The sequence below is a fragment of the Ixodes scapularis genome, unplaced genomic scaffold (genome assembly GCF_016920785.2).
Source record: "Ixodes scapularis isolate PalLabHiFi unplaced genomic scaffold, ASM1692078v2 PGA_scaffold2__306_contigs__length_199485367, whole genome shotgun sequence".
Lineage (NCBI taxonomy): Eukaryota > Metazoa > Arthropoda > Arachnida > Ixodida > Ixodidae > Ixodes > Ixodes scapularis.
The window spans coordinates 57,905,040-57,923,783 of record NW_024609857.1 but is presented as its reverse complement, the minus strand read 5'-3'; the positions used below and the strand labels follow the sequence as shown (position 1 = coordinate 57,923,783).

The 18,744-nt window shown below is 43.5% G+C and overlaps 1 protein-coding gene across 3 annotated transcripts; it reads right to left on the bottom strand.

The window, feature by feature from the left end:
• Positions 1-252: 252 nt before the first annotated feature.
• Positions 253-18,489, bottom strand: LOC115326548 (U11/U12 small nuclear ribonucleoprotein 48 kDa protein). 3 transcript variants are annotated; one of them, XM_029987462.4, is made up of 9 exons: positions 18,324-18,487; positions 18,048-18,161; positions 17,912-17,978; positions 17,768-17,824; positions 15,983-16,165; positions 14,134-14,249; positions 13,913-13,998; positions 11,124-11,300; positions 253-439 (listed from the first exon to the last, which is right to left on the bottom strand). In XM_029987462.4, exons 1-9 carry the CDS (start codon positions 18,456-18,458, stop codon positions 337-339), a joined length of 1,038 nt encoding a protein of 345 aa, XP_029843322.2. In that variant the 5' UTR covers positions 18,459-18,487; the 3' UTR covers positions 253-336. The 3 variants fall into 3 exon arrangements, with proteins under 3 accessions (XP_029843322.2, XP_029843323.2, XP_040361088.2); XM_029987463.4 differs by having other exon boundaries at positions 15,986-16,165; XM_040505154.2 differs by having other exon boundaries at positions 15,986-16,165; positions 17,768-18,161; positions 18,324-18,489.
• Between the last annotated feature and the right edge of the window lie 255 nt (positions 18,490-18,744).

Here is an 18,744-nt window from a genome sequence, read left to right as displayed (position 1 = left end):
ATGTAGCATACAGTATTGTGAGCATTAGCCAAGGAAGGTAAGAATTGATACTCAATAGCATGGCTGTTTCGCATCTGGCAAAACCTGTGGACCTGTCGTTAATTTGTTCCCTATGACAGTACAGAGTACAAAGGTTAGTAGAACTGGTTCCCACTGCTGAGATCTTATCACGACCCTAGATGCACAAGCATTCAAGTAGTATGGAATCTTGGGTAATAGAACCCTTCCATCAATGATCAGTCCATCTCATACTCAACATACAAAACAGATTTAATCAAAAGTACAATTTTATTTCCAGCAAGCTTCTTCATCAAAACCATTCTTGACCCAATATGATCAGTCTTCTGAACCTGGGCTCCTCTTGGACTTGTGCTTATGCTTGTGCTTGCCCTTATGATGGTGGTGACGATGCTTCCGGTGTTCGTGACCATTGGACGACCTAAACCATATGCACAAATAAAATGCCATTAGAAGTTACTATATGATTAGTATCTAGTTTTACAGTAATCAGTCTCCCTCATAGAGCCAGTAGTGTGCTATTTAGAAAGTTAAGGGCATAAAAATATGTGAATAAACAAAACAAAAAGGACAAACACAGGACGAGACTGTTCTGTCTTTGAGGCGTCACCCTTTTTGTTACTCTCCGCTTATTCTTTGTAACATTACCAGCACGCACTAATTTGTCGAGGTTAAAGGGATACTGCAAAGATATTCTTGTGCCTATATTATTGTCCAAATGCCAACCACGTTCGGGCCACACTACGAAGACGCCATATTTTTACTACAGGGGTGGAACTCATGAAATGTACCTGGGAGCAGCCACGGGAGCAGCTGAAACAGCTGTTTTGGAGCAGGTTGGGAGCAGCTAAAACTACGTTCTGGAGCAGGCTAGGAGCAGCTCAGATCAGTTTTCATTGCACTTCAGCTTGCGTCTTAGACAAGCACGGGAGCAATTTCAATCGTACTTAGCAGAACAGATGAACATGAATGGTTAGGGACCTAGGTAGATAGGATAACAGTGTAACAGATGCGAAAACTTGAAACTTTGTGAGCCTTAATGAGAATCAAAAAGCCAGTACCCTGTTTCTCAAGATAGCGTCCTTGATATTTTCCGAGCGGCTTTCAGCTGCTCAAAATGCTAACCAGCACTGCTTATCGCACAACCCACACGTGCTCGACATAGTAATTATATGTGCGAACCCCGTGACGTGCGCAAGCAATGGACGTGCAGTTGCACGGAGGGACAGGGCAACAAATTTCGCGTTTATCCTATTGTGCAACTCGATTACGAAGCAGCAGACTACGATTAACGAAGTTATCGTATTTGAAGCGATAAGCAGGAGCAAGGTTAAAGTACGCCGAGCAGATCTATCACTCGCAAAAGAGCTGCTGGCCGGAAAGGTTTCGGATCGGACCGCGTTTCAGTTCAATCAAATCACGATTTATCTTGCGAGAATGCGGTTCCAACTTCTAACGACGAAGTACTAAAAGGAATATCTTGCTCATTTGTTTTCAACTGGCTGACGTCCGGATCCCGGGCCGCAGAGCCTCAGGCAATCTGACGCTTAACGACTCGACCTCACCTCAGCCGACTTGCTTAACCGCTTATGGTTGAAGAATAACAATCCAGTCGCAGGTGGTGTGGCGCTTAGAATCCGAGTTTTTTCGCGTGCTTCCGACTCGGGATACACAGGGAGAATAAACAGAACAAAGGATTGCAAGGCCGACCAGGCTGAACGCGCTCATTGTTGCCAATCGAGTCAATAAAACCGAAACCAAGACAAAATAAGAAGTTTCTTGGCGCACGTTTTGCGATCTGGCGCATAATGGCGCGAGGTATTGGCTGTGGCGCAGTTTCTGCAACATGGCGCAGGATGGCGCAGACATATGCGTCTGGCGCAAAATGGCGCAAATGGCACAGCCGTTCCACCCCTGTACTAGAAAAGACATCAAAACACCATTCAAAAGGGATAAATTGAATGTTATTTCGTCACTCTGAACTTAAAAGCAGTGCTGCTCCGCAAAATTACGACAGCGAGATGCATGCCTGCGAGCCCTGTCGAACTTTGTTGAACTGAATTTCCCTTCTCTGCCGCGCCTATTCAATTCCTGCGATTAACCAATAATTTAATTGATTAAAGGGCGGCGATTAATCAATTTAGAAGTTTTCATCGACACCCAGTCATACTTTAAAGACATACTTCCAGAGGTCCTGTAAAGCCCAAACTCCAAATGCCAGGACAGTGCAATGCAAGACACAGCAAGCTATCTAATCTGAGGGTTACAGTAAGTAGATGGGGGAGCTGACCTGGTATTATCAAATATTTTACGAAAATTGATGGCTCTATGCCGTTTGGTCTACATCGAAAGCATACAAAAAGGTAAAAAACAGCTGATTTTGGGCATTGACAACCCAGTATTAAAAGTGCCTTACATGACCCCTGAAAAGAAAAAAAAAAGATTTTTTTAGACAGTCTGGTTGGGACGTGCGTGACAAAAAATAAATGTTATGCAAAATTTTTTTTAGCAATATTGACGGCTAGAGATTTATTTGAAATTTTGCACGCGAAGTCCACAACGTCACGGGTCAGAAAACAGATAAGATCAACATAAACGAGGAAATACAGAGTAAATAAGCATTACAAAATAATTGTGACCCAGTGAATTCACCAGGCAGAAATCAAAGTGCATATATTAGCACAGGTTAGAAGACTAATGAGAGTGCTAGATCTGATGATGAGAATATGCAAGAGTTATGACACAGATCATAGTTGCACAGACATGAAACTGGGAACTATGAATATGGTGAAGCTGTTGATGACGATGTACAACAAATATTATGGCGAGAGAACCCGCCTTTCGTTGCAGATTTTTTCATTCTTTTTCATATCTTCGCTTGCGCTTTTGAAGTGCGTAGCAACGCTGTCTTTTTTTTTTCACGCGCCCTTATTTTGGCATTTGTAGCAGTGGGCCGTGAGCCGGACATCACTGCAAATTTAAAAGGTCGAAAGGCAGTAACTGAAACAGGACAAAAAAAAGACACACATACGACAAGGACCAACTGTCGATCACCATCACCAATAGAAACCCCCAAGCAACAAGATAAAGGTTTGTATTACTAATCACATGCAGTCATCAAGACTCACAACTTTTTTGTTCAGCAGATAAAGGGATGGGATGCTTACACATTTGTGAACCGCTTTTTTGATACAGAGAGCTTTGATTATTTCCCTTTACATTTTCTCATTCCTTCTTTAAAAAACATTGCACACTTCAACATTGGTTTACACCCACACCGTTTGCAGTGATCCCACTCAAACCATTGCGTACATCAAGGTTGTGTTCCCGCACTCTTTCATTAGAAGAACATTGGCTTGTCTGACCGATGTAAACTTGGTTGCAACTGAAAGGAATCTCATACACCACCTTAGTCATGCATTCGGTATATCTTGTTACGTGGTTTTTTGAGCACAAAACAACTTTTTCTTTTGACCTTGCGGAGCATACTTTTTAAAGTTTGCATGGGGCTGAGAACACCACATTAACCCTGTGCCTAGCAGCTATTTTTTCTGATTGTGGGACATCTTGTGCAAAAAAATCATGAGCCATTCCATACTGTGAAGGTGAATGACTAGCAAAGTTGTTTAGCACACGACACAGACGTGGCAGAATTTTGAACAAAGGTACGGACACATTTATTGTCTTGATCAGTAATCATCAATCAAGTGCAAGTGGTCACCGACAACACTTGCAGCACACAAGTCCGCTTCGCAGGATCCCGCACATTGCCGATGTTGGTTAAGTCGTTGTCAAACCACAGCCTATCACACACCCTACAACTACTAAAGTGTCTGTCCAGAAAGTCCCTTTTGAATTTAGCGCATGCTCCATTAAAGTTGTCCAATTTAGCAGCATTGTACCCGCGTCTTTGTGATGCGTTATCCACCCAGCAACGTTCGTCGTCTTGTCTGGTTTGCAACATGCGCTTGGCATTTCGTGCATGATCTTCATTGGCGGTGTTTGCAGCCCACCGCCACTGCTGACGTTCTCATTGCCGTTCCCGCCGTTGCTCTTCGTAGGTGCATCCTCTTCGGGAGTCCGAACTATACACGGCCTCCTTATTACGACGATAGGAGAGAAGCAAAATTGAAAATGGAGAACAACAACTTGTCCTGTTTTTTTTTTTACATACATTCGCATGGACAACTATCGCCACCCTGAGGAGCCGGAGGAAACTAGACACGTACGACGGGACCGCCACCCCGAGTGAGAGGAAGGAAAGGAATCTTTAGTCTGTTGCAACTCAAGAAGGCAGGGCGAGGGTAAGACGGGCTGGGGAGGAGGAAGCAGACGGAACGCTAGAGAAGGGAGGGAAACCTCCTTCTCTCATTAGTGTTCCGTCTGCTCCCTCCTCCCCGGCATGTCTTAACCTCGCCCTACCTTCTTGAGTTGCAACGGACTATAGGCACGTAAGCGCTTGGAACGACGACAAAGAGAGGGCAATGCAAGTTTTTGTTGATGCACATAAAAAATCCACGTAACCCTAGCCATAAACAGCTTCACTGTAATATGGAACAACCTGCACTGGCATCTTGAAAAAACAAAAAAGATGGCTGCTAGGCACAGGGTTAAAGGGATACTGGTCCGAAATTTTGAACAAGGCTGGACGGATGGGCGGGACGCTGCAAAACCCCAAAACATCACTCATACAGCGATATCTCTAACGGATCGCCGTATTTTTTTAAAAAGAAGTGCGCAATTGAACACTGCCGACAAGAGAAATCATGTCACGGTTCTCATTTTCTCTCCTCTTCGCTACGTCCCGTCAAGCTGATGAACCGAAGCGAGGAGGAGAGAAACGAGGCCCCTCATTCTCAAATTTTCCTGGAGGACGATGACGTCATAGCCCTCACTTGATCGCACACTTCTTTTCCAGAAGTATAGCCATCTGTTTGAGAATTTAATGTACGAGTGTTGTTTTGGAGTTCGTAGCGTCCGATTCAACGCTTCAGTCGCCTTTTTTGCGAAATTCAAAATTCGGTTCAGTATCCCATTTAACCCCTTAAGTGCCCTGAACGAGCTGAGCTCGTCGGCCACTTTCTGGCTACAAATGCCGTGGACGAGTGGAGCTCGTCCAGTGGTTTTTTTCCGGTAACCCTCCATTCCACGGACAAGCTAGGCTTGTCCGAGTAGTTTTGCGGCACTGATCGTAGATGGCAGCACTCGTTTTAGTTGGCAAATATTTTTTTCGCCTCTGCTGATTATTGCGTAATAAACTTTTCAAATTTTAAGTATAATACTAGAAAAATAACAATTCAAAAAAAAAAAAAAAGCACTTTTAGGTTATTTTTGGAGAAAAAAATTTGGCACTTAAGGGGTTAACGAGGTGTTCTCAGCCCCGTACAAACCTTCAAAGATGTGCTCCGCGATGTGAAAGCAAAAGGTTGTTTCGTGCTCAAAACACCATGTAATAAGATACACTGAGTGCGTGACTAAGGTGGTATATGAGATTCCTTTCAGTTGCAGCCAAGTTTACATCGGTCAGACCGGACAATGTTCTAATGAAAGAGCGCGGGAACACCAGCTTGCCGTACGCAGTAATTCGGGTGGGCATCTTGCGGAGCACTGGAAATGATTGGGTGTGAACCAATGTTGGAGTGCACAATATTTCTTAAAAGAGGGAATGAGAAAATGTACTGCAGTTGGTACTACAGACAAAATGTATTGTCTAAACTGACTGAAATAAAAAAAAAAGGAAATAATTGAAGCTTTCTGTATTAAAAAAAGTGGTTGATAAATGCATAAGCATCCCATCCCTTTATCTGCTGAACAAAAAAGTTGTGTTCCTTGATGACTGCATGTGATCAGTGATAGGAACCTTTATCTTGTTGCTTTGGGGCGTCTCTTGGTGATGATGATGACATTTTGACGATGTTTGCTGTTACATTAAATCAGTTGAAAGTCGGCGCTTGTCCCTGTCGTATCTTTTTTTCATCCTGTTCCAGTTCACGCCTTTTAACCTTTTAATCGATATGTACCAACTAGCCCTAACCAAACTTTTATTGCATCACCGGAAAGACTGCAACGAGCTGTGGGCCGGGCGACCCCTGCGGTAAATAGAGAGGTAAATTGGCACTATTGGCGACGAAATGTATTGATGGCGCTACCTCGTGGGCGCCCTCCTGTGACGGAGCTCGTAGGATGCGAGCAGACGATGCGCTATGTAACAGCACGAAGTGGCTATGTTAGTTTGCATCCATGCCATTAGAAACGGTTTATTTATTAAGGGGTGACACCATCTTCAAGTGTCGACTTTTAAACCAGTCGCTCAATATTGTAGAAATCTGGAGGGTCTATTCATCTCCTTGCCTAAATGCACTCTATGAAATTTCATCCCTGTAGGACTATTTTCTAATAGGTGCGGGGGTAGGTATACAGCTATTGATGCAAGTCGCCTCACTTGGCAAGGAAATTTATCGTATAAAATTGCTGGAGAATATTGAACATTTCTAAGCTTCAGCCTCAACTAGAACATATGATGGAAGGGCTATCTATTTTTTACGTTAAAATCCATACTTTTTCTATGTAAAATGTCAATTTGAAAAGCATTCCACATAATGGAGCATTTTCTTCTCATCAAAACTACTTTTTGGCACTAAGAACTTTATTTAAAAATAAAAATAAATATCTAGCCCCCTTCCTCATTAAATTTCCGTTCAGAAACATCCACAGCAAAGAATACGTTCAGCGATTCATTGAAATGATAGATTTCCTAAAACGAAAGTTGCTGCAAAAAAGTGAAACTGAGAAAAACCTGTTTAAACTTTTCCACACCACTACATTTGCTTTTACTGGTGGTGGTGAAAACTAAAAGGCACCAAGAGCATAGATGGTGCCTTCTGCTTACACCGACGATCTCCAGCATGGCTTTGCTGAGCGAGTTCGAGCTTAGAACGCTTTCTTTGAGTGTCATTTTGTTGTCGGCATCTGGACATTGATTGTGAAATGAGTGAGGAATTGGGTATGCTTGCAATACATGAACCAACATCAGCAAGTATGGGTGGGGCAAGCATCATAGAAATGCAAAGCAGACAAACCCGCATGACGTTCTATAAATGAATGCTGGTTTAGTCAGTTTTGTGCTCAAACAGGGTGGGCTTTTTGATTCTTGGCCATATGCATAGCCTCTTCTACGTCAAAGCTGGACTTCTATGGTGTAGAGTTTACTCTCGAGCAAAGATATTTAAAGGAGCTGTGCAACGATTTTAACGTTGAAGGAATTGGCATTTTCTGCTTTTGATATTGTTCACTGTGTCACAAATGGCAGAAAACACACCTCTTTTCATCGCAATGTTGCGATTCCGCCGCGTAATAGCGAGGCAAAACTTGGAATATTTCCCGACCTGCAGCCACGAGCGGCGGCCATGAGAAACAAGCGGCGTGACGTCACTTGGGTCGTTGTAAGAAAGATAGCAAGTTGTGCGAATACCTGCTCGATAAAAGGTAACTCTTTTTACAAATCTTGTCGTTCCAACATATATATAAATGCGTCAACACCCTGGTATCATCGACAAAACTTTTATTATACGGAGTTTTAGTGGCGCCATCTATCCTAGGTCCACAAAACCGCGAACAGCCGCCAGAAGCCGGAGGGGGAGGGGGACAGCGCCACACTGGCAAGGACGGGTGGTCACGCGGTCGGCAGCGGATGAGTTCTCGCTGCTCGCTGATGGCTCTAAAGAGAGAACTTTTCCGGAACTCCGCGCCTACTCTAGTGACGTCACTGTGCACGTGACCCGGAAGACGATGCACGAGTTGAGAGGCGGCAAAAACCTGGATCTTTTTCATTTTTTTAAGTAAAAACTAGGGTATCCAGGCAAAATCTGTTTTCTGTAGTTCACTGCAGAAGTGTCAGGCATCAACTTCCACAATTATTTAAGCAAAGCCCTGAAATTGTTGCACAGCTCCTTTAATGTACTGAAACTGTGAAGAAATGCTCTTTCCAACGAGAGTATGATCATCATTTTAGTGCATACCGGTGCAAAGCTACAGCAGTTTGAAAATAGGAAACAGAAGTTTCACATTTCAAAAACACGCGATTTTGCTTCGTTGACTGACTGAAAATGTTTTATTTCTCCGTAAATACTTCAGATATTGCAATAAAAATTTGCAGGAGCATACACTACTAGTTGTGGAACCACAACACACAAAAATAGAAAATTTGTTTTTATCTCAAAAATTGTAATTTTAAGGTGCTGTCCCCCCCCTAAAGAAACATGTATGATGTTTTTGTGAGTGATCTTTCTAATGAATAACAGTGTCTCGAAATTGCTTTTTGTATTAAGAAACTTTAAAATATTAAAAAAAAAAAAAGCCTGGAACTTCACATTACAGCTTGCATGGCATGCATCAATGCTATTCACAGCCTCTCCGATTTTTGTTTTTGCAGACCTGTAAAAGCTGCTGTAGAAAAAAGTTTTGCATTCATCAGAGTAAATGATGTGCTGTCTTCTTAGCTGTGCATGCACAGTTGCATTGCGTCGCAAAGCGTCACACAGTTGTCTTAGCTACATTGAGCTTGCCGATACCGACACTTCAATCTAAGTAAAACTCGACGGTTGAGCAAATGCTTGTCAGCAACTGGCGCTTAGCTCCTCCCACATCGAATACGTGGCAAAAAGGTTTGTCACATCGCAACTTTTACTTGAAAGAAAGGGAGAAATTTTCATAAATTCTTATATTGTCGGACATGGCCCGGCAAATTAAGGCGATTGCTAAATTTGATCCATCTAATTTTTACTAAGAATTGTTTACGAATTTAAAATCGCTTGCTGAGAAGTGCATCATGCATTATGTGCATTTGGGCCTGCCAAAATTAAACATACAAACGGAAGTAATTTATAGCAAGTGTATACCTTATTCTTGGGGATGCTGAAGTGTCCCAGACTTACTAGACTTAAGACCGCGATCGCAAGGGGACCTCGCATGTTTCACGTCGACCGGGTGAAGAAGCAGGGATTTAGTTGAAACGACTCTCGAAGCCAGCCACCGATTCTTACTGCCAGTTATTTTGAGGAAATCTTTGTTTACTTGCTTACAAAAAACAGGAATCAACTTGAAGCTAACAAGAGACCAGAACTAACAAATCACATAAAAAACCAAGAGGATATATGAAGCCACTTTTACTGAAGTGTTTACTACACAGGCGAGAGGTTCTCGAATTTTGCTTTTCTATTTTCAATTTGATGAGTCATTCCTTTCTCGATTATATTTTCTCCGAATCATAATAAAAAAATACACCCTATTCACCGTGGTATATGTTGTAGTGCGGTAAAGCACTGGATTCTGTAAAACCCTTAATGTTTGCGAGCCTTTAAATTTTGCAAATTGAAAAAAATTGCGAAATTTAAGGGCACACGAAAATTTCTAAACTTAAGAGTTTCAATGAAGGCGTCTAGAAATTTAGTGGCCGCGATTGGTATGCCCTCTGTGACAGATTCGTGAAAAATCGGGGTCGCGAAAATAAAGGGTTTTACAATATTCTATTTCCATCATCCAGCCTTTTGCACTGGGGTAGAGAATAGCACACCACTGTCCAAGCGCTTCGACACCTCATTACCAAAAGTGTTTGTTACCATGACTACGCGTGCCAGTTTCAAGCTTTGGTAAAATGTTCTACTATTATCACTTCACCAAACAAACACGAGTAAAAGAGGCTCTGCAGCGCGTTACCCAAGCAGCGTATGAAGTGAGCTGACGAGTCGAGGGATCAAGACCTGCGCACTCTGTCCTGGTCTGTCCTACCCACCACCTCACAAACAATGATGATGATAGCTAAGAAGCGCCCCCTGTAGCTTGCGCACTACGCCAATACAAAGTCTTCTGGGTTCTGGTTTTTCCTATTGTAAAGATATTTTAACAAGTAGTATGATCAAGGATTCATATCATTTAACGCGAAAAAAGGCAACAATTCATAACCAAGCAGTCCCGACCGAGCATGCCAACGAAATGGGAACCATGTGCGAGCACATTCTTATAAAACAGTGTTACTCTTCTAAGCATGAGCATGCAGAAAAAGAAAAAAAAATTATGTGTGCTTGCTAACCTTCAGTTGTGCGCTTAGAAATACAGCTAAAACTGTTGAAACTTTGCTGCATTAGGAATGTCGGTGAAATTGGTGCGAAATCTGTGAAACAATGCCGCAAAGCCGGAAACCTGGATTGGACTAGGATGGCCAAACCCCACTAGATTCCCACAGTTGCCCGACGAAAACTCTTCCAGAAACCTATTTGTTTGCAGATTTGTTTGCGATGGTGCATTTTGGCGCAATTTTTCCCTTTGGGCATAGCAAGTTGCACGCAAGCGGGAATTTATCAAAATGGCGCAAATGGTGCAACTGGACCACCCCCTGCTTAATTAAAGGGGGTCATCGTAACAACCATGAGCATATCTTCAAGGATCATAGGGATGAGTCAATGTATAGTTTCCTACCCAAACTTTACACAATGCAAGTTACAGTCACATCCAGACTGAAATTCATCACCTCTTAAGAAACATAATCAAGTAATACTACATATAAATTGACATTATCCATAAAAAAATGTCCCGCACAAACCACCACATGGTATGACATCACACTGCTCTCGCCGCCATGTTTTGCCAGAAGTGCAATGCTTCCAGAGTAGCTGTGCTACACAGCTCAATGGCTATAGTATTTAACTGCCACAGCACCTACCCAGATTAAACCCCATTAAGTGTCTTTTTCTTTCTTTTTACTGTGCAACGTTTTTAGCATGCTGCTTGTTCATGACAGTTTTGCTCATAGAAATCAACCCCTAAAACACATCAACCCCTAAAACACAGTCAGCCTCTGCAGCACCCTTGAGGCACTGGTTACAAAAAGGCATTTCAAGCAAATGCAGGCAACACTGACTGGTGCTGCTCCAATACTGAGCTGGAGCTGCTACTTTCTTTGTGCACTCTCCGGGTTTAACGCTGTTTCAAAATATTAAATGCGTTTTTTTTTCCAAGACAGGAGTGAATCGTATCAAAGGGGTGATCACCATAAGCAAACAGTCCAACCCCTCAATGTCATTGCAAGGGGCCAGATGCCAACAACTTGCCTGTGCCTACTGCTGGTGTCCGAAGCATGGTGTGTCTTCTCTCGGGCCGTTTTCCTGGGCTCAGGAGTGAGAGATCGCCTGCGTTTGCTCGAAGCAACCGAGGCTTCCCGTGCCTCTCTCACGGAGCTTGGCGGAGCTTGCGACTCCGTTCTACTGCTGCCACTTACTCTTGTCGGTCTGTGGGGCAATGAGGGTGGTTTAGCTGAATGTTGTGAACAGAGAATGCGACAATCTTCAATCTACAGTGACAACCACACTGCTGGTTCAAGTAAGAAACTCCTTACTCTCTGATGAAAGGTCATAATTAAAAAGCAGCTACAATAGACCTTTTGTTAAATTATCCAAGCACCAAGGAATGTGCACTCACACAACAAGGCGTCGGAAACAATAACTGTTCTATAGCAATAAAAAAAAAATGGCATTTCACAGGCACATTTGTCAACACTTTACTTTTGGCTATTTTCTTTGAATCTTTTATATAGATGGGACGAGCACATGCAACATATGCACATGTGTTCCCAGCACTACCTTTGATGCTTGGGTAATTTGGCAAAAGGTATATTGGAAACAAAGGTTCAATTGATCCGACTGAAGGGATTACAAAGGCAGACAAGACCTGGATGGCTCTCCACAAAGAATATGACCCAGCATTTGGGAGTGTGTTTCAAGCAAATGCAGGCTGTACTCTAATTGGTGTGTGGGCCCTGTGGCAAGAGCAGCAATACAATAAAGAAAGTACACCAGGCTGCCCCTCAAAATAAAAACAGCTGACCTAGGATGGAAAGTGAGATACTTCCATTACAGAAAATTTTAGAAATCAAAATATACCTTAACAGCCCTCAAAATAATTCAATTTCAAAGCTTATATTCAGGAAACTATTAAGGAGCTTGGGTTTAGAGCTAGCCCCCTCCAAACGCTAAGCTCATTGAAATTGCTGTTTCAGCTATAACCGAATGTGACATTTCAATATTAACATGTTTTTGTCTACCGTAGTCATCGTACCTAACAGCACTAAATGTCTGGCATCATTCCAAACTTATTTGAAATCACATGTACTCAACTAAGAATAATTTTTATCATCATGCAGGAATGCCCTAGACAGTGTTTGGTTTCTATGTTGAACTAACAATTGTTGCCAGTTCTCTATATACTACTTTGACATAAACTGGCAAATGGCAAAGCCTGCAGTACCTGATCATCACCACAGCGAAAAGTGCTATCTATGCTGAAAAGTATAGGTCAATGTGTTTTTGCTTAAAAAACAAGCTATTGAATAGACACAATAAACTTTGAGCTTTTAACAGTGTTCACACATGACCAATTATGTAACAAAGTCTACATTTATTCTTAGTTCAACTAATGAGATCAGATCTACATCCGTTGCCCCGGATGTTCTGCGACTCACAGCGGCTCCTGCGATGTGCACATGCTTTCTCCTTCTTCTTTTGTTGCTTTGCCCCTTTAGTACAAACTTTCAGAATTGCAGCGCTGTCCATTATTGCAAAAGAACACAGAAAAGTTTCCTTTCATAAAAGTTCTAGTTCCACTCACTCTTACTTCAATAGCAGAGCCCCCTTTGAGCAATTATAGCGGTGCAATTGAAACCTACAGTTCGAGGTTTGAATCCACAATCTGATGTGAGATCCTAAAGCCACTGTAAGGATCGACGAGGGCTCCGCGGGTGGGCCGCTAGCACCAGGGAGATTTGGCTGGGGGGAAAGCGTTGGTCTAAACACTTCCCTTGGCGGGCGACCTCGAGAGACAGGCGTAATTTACAATGCGTGGTTCGGAACACGCGTTTTCTGCCGAGTAAATCGGAGCGCGCGTTCCTGGCCGGGAAAATAAAGTTATACCACCACCACCAGAACGCAGTGGCTCTGGCCGGCGCTGTTTACACGGCGCGTTTTCGGTTTAGTTTTTCTCGCCCGAGTGTGTGTGGGGGGGGGGGTCGCGGCATAACGGCAACGTCAAACCGCGTCTGGCGGAATGAATTACGGGATGGCTCACTTAGTCGGTGCTATCCACACTGGGGTCGGCTGTTCGCTTCGCCTTGCGAAAAATGGTTTTGCTTGCATCCGAACCAGCCCGACCTTTGACCGTGAGATGTACGCAGACTGTGGGTTCCCACCCGGGAATATAAGCAATTGCCACGTGGCGAGAAAGTGAGCCGATTGGTTCGCGGTGGGAGACGCCTGTCTCACGACGCGTCGAGGATTCACCGGTCCACTAAATCAGCTCATTCACACTGCAAGCGGATCCGCGTTCGCAAAGCGGTTGCGAATGCGGTTGTATAAAGATCCAGTACAATTGCACGCGCACTTGATGTCATCGAGTGCGCTTGCAATTGTGCTGGATCTTTATACAACCGCGTTCGCAACCGCTTTGTGAACGCGGATCCGCTTACAGTGTGAATGAGTGGAAAGGGGACAGACCAACGAGTGACTTTGATGGGAAACTCGTGCTGGGGCTCGAGAGCTGTCGTTCCGTAATCGAGCCAGGTCGTGGGATCCCGAGGGACTTCTGTCCCCGTAATCGGGACATAATCCCACGAGCCAGCCAACTCCCGAGCTTGGATAAGCTATAACACCCGACCACCTCCTTCCCAACCCCGTACAGGGGAAGTTATCACTTCGCAGTATTATTTTCCTCTGTATTTCCATTCGCCACAAATTATCGGCATCCGAAAAATCGATCGGCAATTGTATATCGCAGATTAAAAGAAACATTTCCTAAAACATTATTCATAGTTGACATTCAAATGCAGACTAAAAAAAAGTGTTCCACACACCTTTCTGATACGGCAATGCTTTCATCGTCTTCCTTCAGCATGTGCCTAAGGTAGTCAGCCTGGTTTTCGATCACCTCCCTGAGAACCTGCAAAAATTTACGAGTCAGGTTGTCAGGTTTTTCGGAAAAGTGTCAACATGAAAGAGTGCAGTCTAAAAGAAGGCCAATATGAATAGTGCAAGCAGCTTTCGCAAGGGGTGAGAAAAAAACTTAATGAAGCACCTCTGTGTAGGACTTGCGAGTAATGTGCACATTTTTGGCTCGATAGGACTGGCGTCGGCGCTTGTAGTCTCGCATCTTTGACTTGATCTCAAGTTCGCTCGGTGGATGTTCTTGGTCTGAAAGTACACAGTCAAATTGGCCAAATCAGCACCCAAGCAAAGACTCATTAAAACGTCTATACAGTTGAACCTCAATTGAACGAAGTCGTCTTTTGAGCTGAACATATCGTTAAATTGCGAATTTCGTTGGACCGAGGTTTTTGTTTTTTAGCATTGCAATTGGTCTTCCAGGCTTCCAAAACCCTCCAATTGCCTCACATCTTGCAAGTGAGCATTTACAAACAAGATTCCACACAAAATGTGTCAGTAATAGAAGGATGCAGTTCATCGACCCTCATTTTGCACAATCCTGGGAGCAGAGCCTAGCACCACAGGACAGCGTGCAATCAAGAAAGCAAAATGAAACTAATGCACCACCGCGGAGTGGACCGCTCGTGACTGCGGACAGATGGTGCCACATGTGAAAACTCACTGCTGGCTTCTAAGCCGTCGCATCGAAGTATGCAAGCAAAGTCCAGGGTTTTCTGATGAAGCAGCTCTCTACTCAAAGGCATGTTCTTAGCCCGCATGCCAATGAAACAGGTAAACTGGGCCGTTTCAACGTCGACGTATGCAGCAGTCTTCAAGTTCTTTTTTTCGGTACTTGAACAATTGGCACTTACGGTCGCCATGATGCTGTCTTTCAACTTCAAAATTGTCGAAAGCAAACTCTGCAAAATTTCATATTTCTCAGCAACCATTTTTTTCTTTTTGCCATTCGTCACTTCAGCGATCATTCTTGCCTTGATGTCCAGTGACAGAACTTCCTTTTTGCACAGTACAGCACTTATTGTTCCAACTCATTGTTCCAAGAGCACAACCACTTCCAGCACAACACTCGAGGCATGAAACGATTTTTGTTGTTGCAGATGCGCAAGAGGTCTAGTCCTTTGGGTGTACGTGCATGTAATGGCGGACTTTTTTTTTTCCATGAGGCAAAGGCTACTTATCATCCCCACCACCACCACCGATGCACACTTTATTTTGTGAAAAAGATAATGATTGCACATTTTATGCTTAGTTTTTGACAACAAGGTTTGTTTCTGTTAAATTTTTTTTTTCTCGCGGTGGTTGTTGATATGTGTATGTGTGATTTCTAAAGACTTTGTTAAACCGAAACTGTGGCACAAAAGCACTTTGCTAAATCGAGAGATCAAATACATTGTCTACAATGGAAGCAAGATAGGGAGACGAAAAAGTTTTGTTAAATCGCGAATTTCGTTAGATCAGGGTTCGTTAGATCCAAGGTTCAAATCTTTACAGTGTTTGCCTACATGGAACACTCCAAGCTGGAAGGCAAAGTAATACCATAGAAACTACTACATGTTCATACCAAACCACACTGTCTGCCTTCAACAATTTCAATTTTATACAGTTGCCCTCAAACTATAAGCTATATATGAGACAACAATAAAGCTGGTTATTCCAACATATTTATTACGGTTGCATAAGGAACAAATACACTCGGTCGCAGTCAGGACTAGAACTTAACATGCCTTTGTACAGAATGTATGCATGCCTCTTGCCATTCCTCTTACTGCATGCATTATTGCAGGTTGTAGTTCAAGCTATTAAAAGAGCTACAACATTTTCTTGATTTTTCCACACACGAGTTTGTTTATGCGGTCCAAAGTTATGCATTTGACGTTTTCTTGGCACAGCTACATCTTGGTCAGCCATGTGTCTCCATTACTTAATGATTAATGTGCCTGTGCTAAGGAAAAAAATAAATAGAATGGCCAAACACTCACTACCATTGTCCTTCTTCTCAAAGTTGATCTGGAGGTCTGCAAGCTTGATGGAGGGTGTCTTGTTTGCAGCCTTGGCACGTGCCACCGTGTAGTCGTAGATCGCAAACCGCTCCGCCGGACTCAGTTCCACAATGCAGCGAGCCATCGTCAACGGTACATTCTTCACCTTCTGGCATGCCTCCGCTGTTCGTGGTACGCAAGCATTTCAAGTCAAGAACGAGAGCACTCTGGTGCTGAAGGTTGCTTTCTTATGCTTTATTTAGACTTCTAGTTCTTTGAAAGTTATTTTCTAAGGTCTGCAAGTTGTTGCAACTTCAAAAAAGTTTCGAAAGAAGTCTGAACGTTACATAAGTTGCAAGGGATGCTCTCTCGCATCAATTTATTAGAAAGTTTTAACTCTGTAATACTATGAAAACAAATTTGTGAGCTTTCATTCAATGTGTCCAACCATTTTCTTACACTTTCAATAAGTGATTTGCAACATTTAAAATATTGCTAGAAGTCACTTACATACTTGAATGTTCCCGATGATGAAAAAGTGCATTATTTATAATACAGAAAGTCAAATGTAGCAATAACAGTCACAAGGTGTAAATAACTTTTTGCTTGCAAACCTTCCTGGTCTCGTGAACAAGTCCCATCTTCATAGATTTCAAGTGCAAATCAAACCATCTTTGCAAAGCAAAAGGATATCTTTTAGAGAGAGGATACAATATTCCAGTTGCATAGAACACCATGACAATGGCTGAAGTGGGAGTAATGAATGCTGGAAACAATGATCCACATCAGCACCACACATTTTCAAAGATTTAGACAGGAATCACTACACCAAGGATCTGTGCCCAGGTAAGTGTCCATGCTAAGCGTTACAACCCCATGGTGAAACAATGAGGGGTGCTCCCTCTGTAAAACGTGCAGCTTCTAAAACGGCCCCCAGTTGTCCTAAACATTTGTTTTTACATACTCATGCGCCTTTGCACGCAGACTTCTTATGTCCTTTTGACACAAAATCTGTCTCAAGACATACCACTTTCGTCCTGGTACAAAATACCGGTACCATGGACACAGCTAAGTGACATCGAACAAGCACCTGCAATTATCCCTCCATTTTATTCTTTTGCCCATGAAAAAATTGAACGTCACTTTACTTTACAAGCAAACTGACGGATTGAGCGAATTAACCGCTTAAGCGCGATCCAAACCAACGCTTCTTTTTGCGCCTGTAGGTCGTGCGGCTGCGGATGTGACGTATTTTCGTGACGTCGCGCCGCCTCTTCGCTCCTTCCGGGCGCGCACAAGAAAGTTGGATAATTTCAACTTCTTTTCAACGCGCACAAAAACGTGCGGTGACGTAGTAGGGCGCTCCTGTGTCCCGGCCAATCGGTGGAGGGCAAGCTAGTTCCGGCTCCGCGTCTCCCGCCGTCTGGTTGCCCTCTCCTCCCCCCCTTTTATTCTCTTCCAACATGGCAACGCGATCTCTCTCTCTCTCTCTTTCTCTCGCCGTCTGGCCGGCCAGTCTGTCGCAGTTGCACCTTGCTTGTGCGCTCGTGCCTGCGTGCGCGCTCGCCCGAAGTTTCGCCCGTCCAAACCAAAGCGCACGGTTCTAACTCAGAAAGCGCGCCCGGAAACAGCAAAAACGCCATGAAATGCGTCACATCCGCAGCCGCACGACCTACAGGCGCAAAAAGAAGCGTTGGTTTGGATCGCGCTTTATGTTTATGTTAATTAAACCATGGCCTCTGGAACATGAACATCAATAATTATGCATTCATGAAAACCGCTTACCTGCAACTTCCCCTCTGAATGCAGCTTCAGTTATGACCTTTTGCTGCGTTTCTCTGTCTGCATTTGAAAGAAAAGAAGGTTTAAAGAAAGTGTTTCGAAGGAGACTAAAAACTGCGGGCACACGGCCAAGGTCGGCTCTCATACCGATGAGCACAGGGACTACCGACGTCGAATTGGCGTAGAAGAAATGCGAACTTGGCGGTGCTTCCTCCTGAATGCAACAACAAATTAGCGGGAGCACAGAAAATAAAGAACAAGATCTCAGTCTTCTTTCACGCACCTTTTCAGCTCTCGTGTAACCCTCCTTCAACCATGAGCACAGCTCCAAGTGTTTGTCCAAAGATGATGCCGGCATCTTGTGTCCCGGGTCAAATGGGCAGATAACGTAGCCCTTCTAAGGAGTACAGTAAATAAAATGAAGTTTAAAAACCAGATAAGAGCAGAATTTAAAGAAGCTTAATCAGTCAAAATGTACGTATAATGAGAAAGCGAGGACAGTATTTCATAACCGTTTTCCTACGGTACGCACGCTCCTCGCGGCTGCTTATATACGTACTTTCTCGAGGATTCGTTCCTTGGTCCATTTTAAGCTTCCCAAGATGGAATCTAGCTGCTTTCCCGTCTTGTCCACAAAGTTTCGAAGTTTCTTTAGCTGCTTTTCGCGTGCGGCTATCGCGGCTGTTGCCGCCATCTTTATGAAGGCCAAACAAACAAACACACAGTGGTGCCAACTTGCGTTTCATCGAACCGCTGAGCTCGTGGCTGAACCAATATTGGCTGAACACATTTTCTAACGTCAGCTGTGAATATGCTGTGAATTATTCTCTCTCTTTTTGGAGTAATAACTTGTTTTACGACGTCGTACTTACAGCTAGACGCCGTCGAACATTAAAATATATTTAATTCACACGCAAGAAAAAATTACACACGAAGGTAGCACTTTCAAACCACTTCCAAACACACCAGAACACACGGAA

Bases quoted from the DNA above. Each gene is read 5' to 3' on its own strand.
- LOC115326548 (XM_040505154.2), bottom strand. From the start codon at position 18,458: ATGGCGGCAACAGCCGCGATAGCCGCACGCGAAAAGCAGCTAAAGAAA. The intron at 18,162-18,323 runs GTACGTATATAA...TGTACTCCTTAG, and splicing joins AGGAACGAATCCTCGAGAAA to AAGGGCTACGTTATCTGCCC. The intron at 16,166-17,767 runs GTAAGCGGTTTT...TACCACGAACAG, and splicing joins ATTCAGAGGGGAAGTTGCAG to CGGAGGCATGCCAGAAGGTG.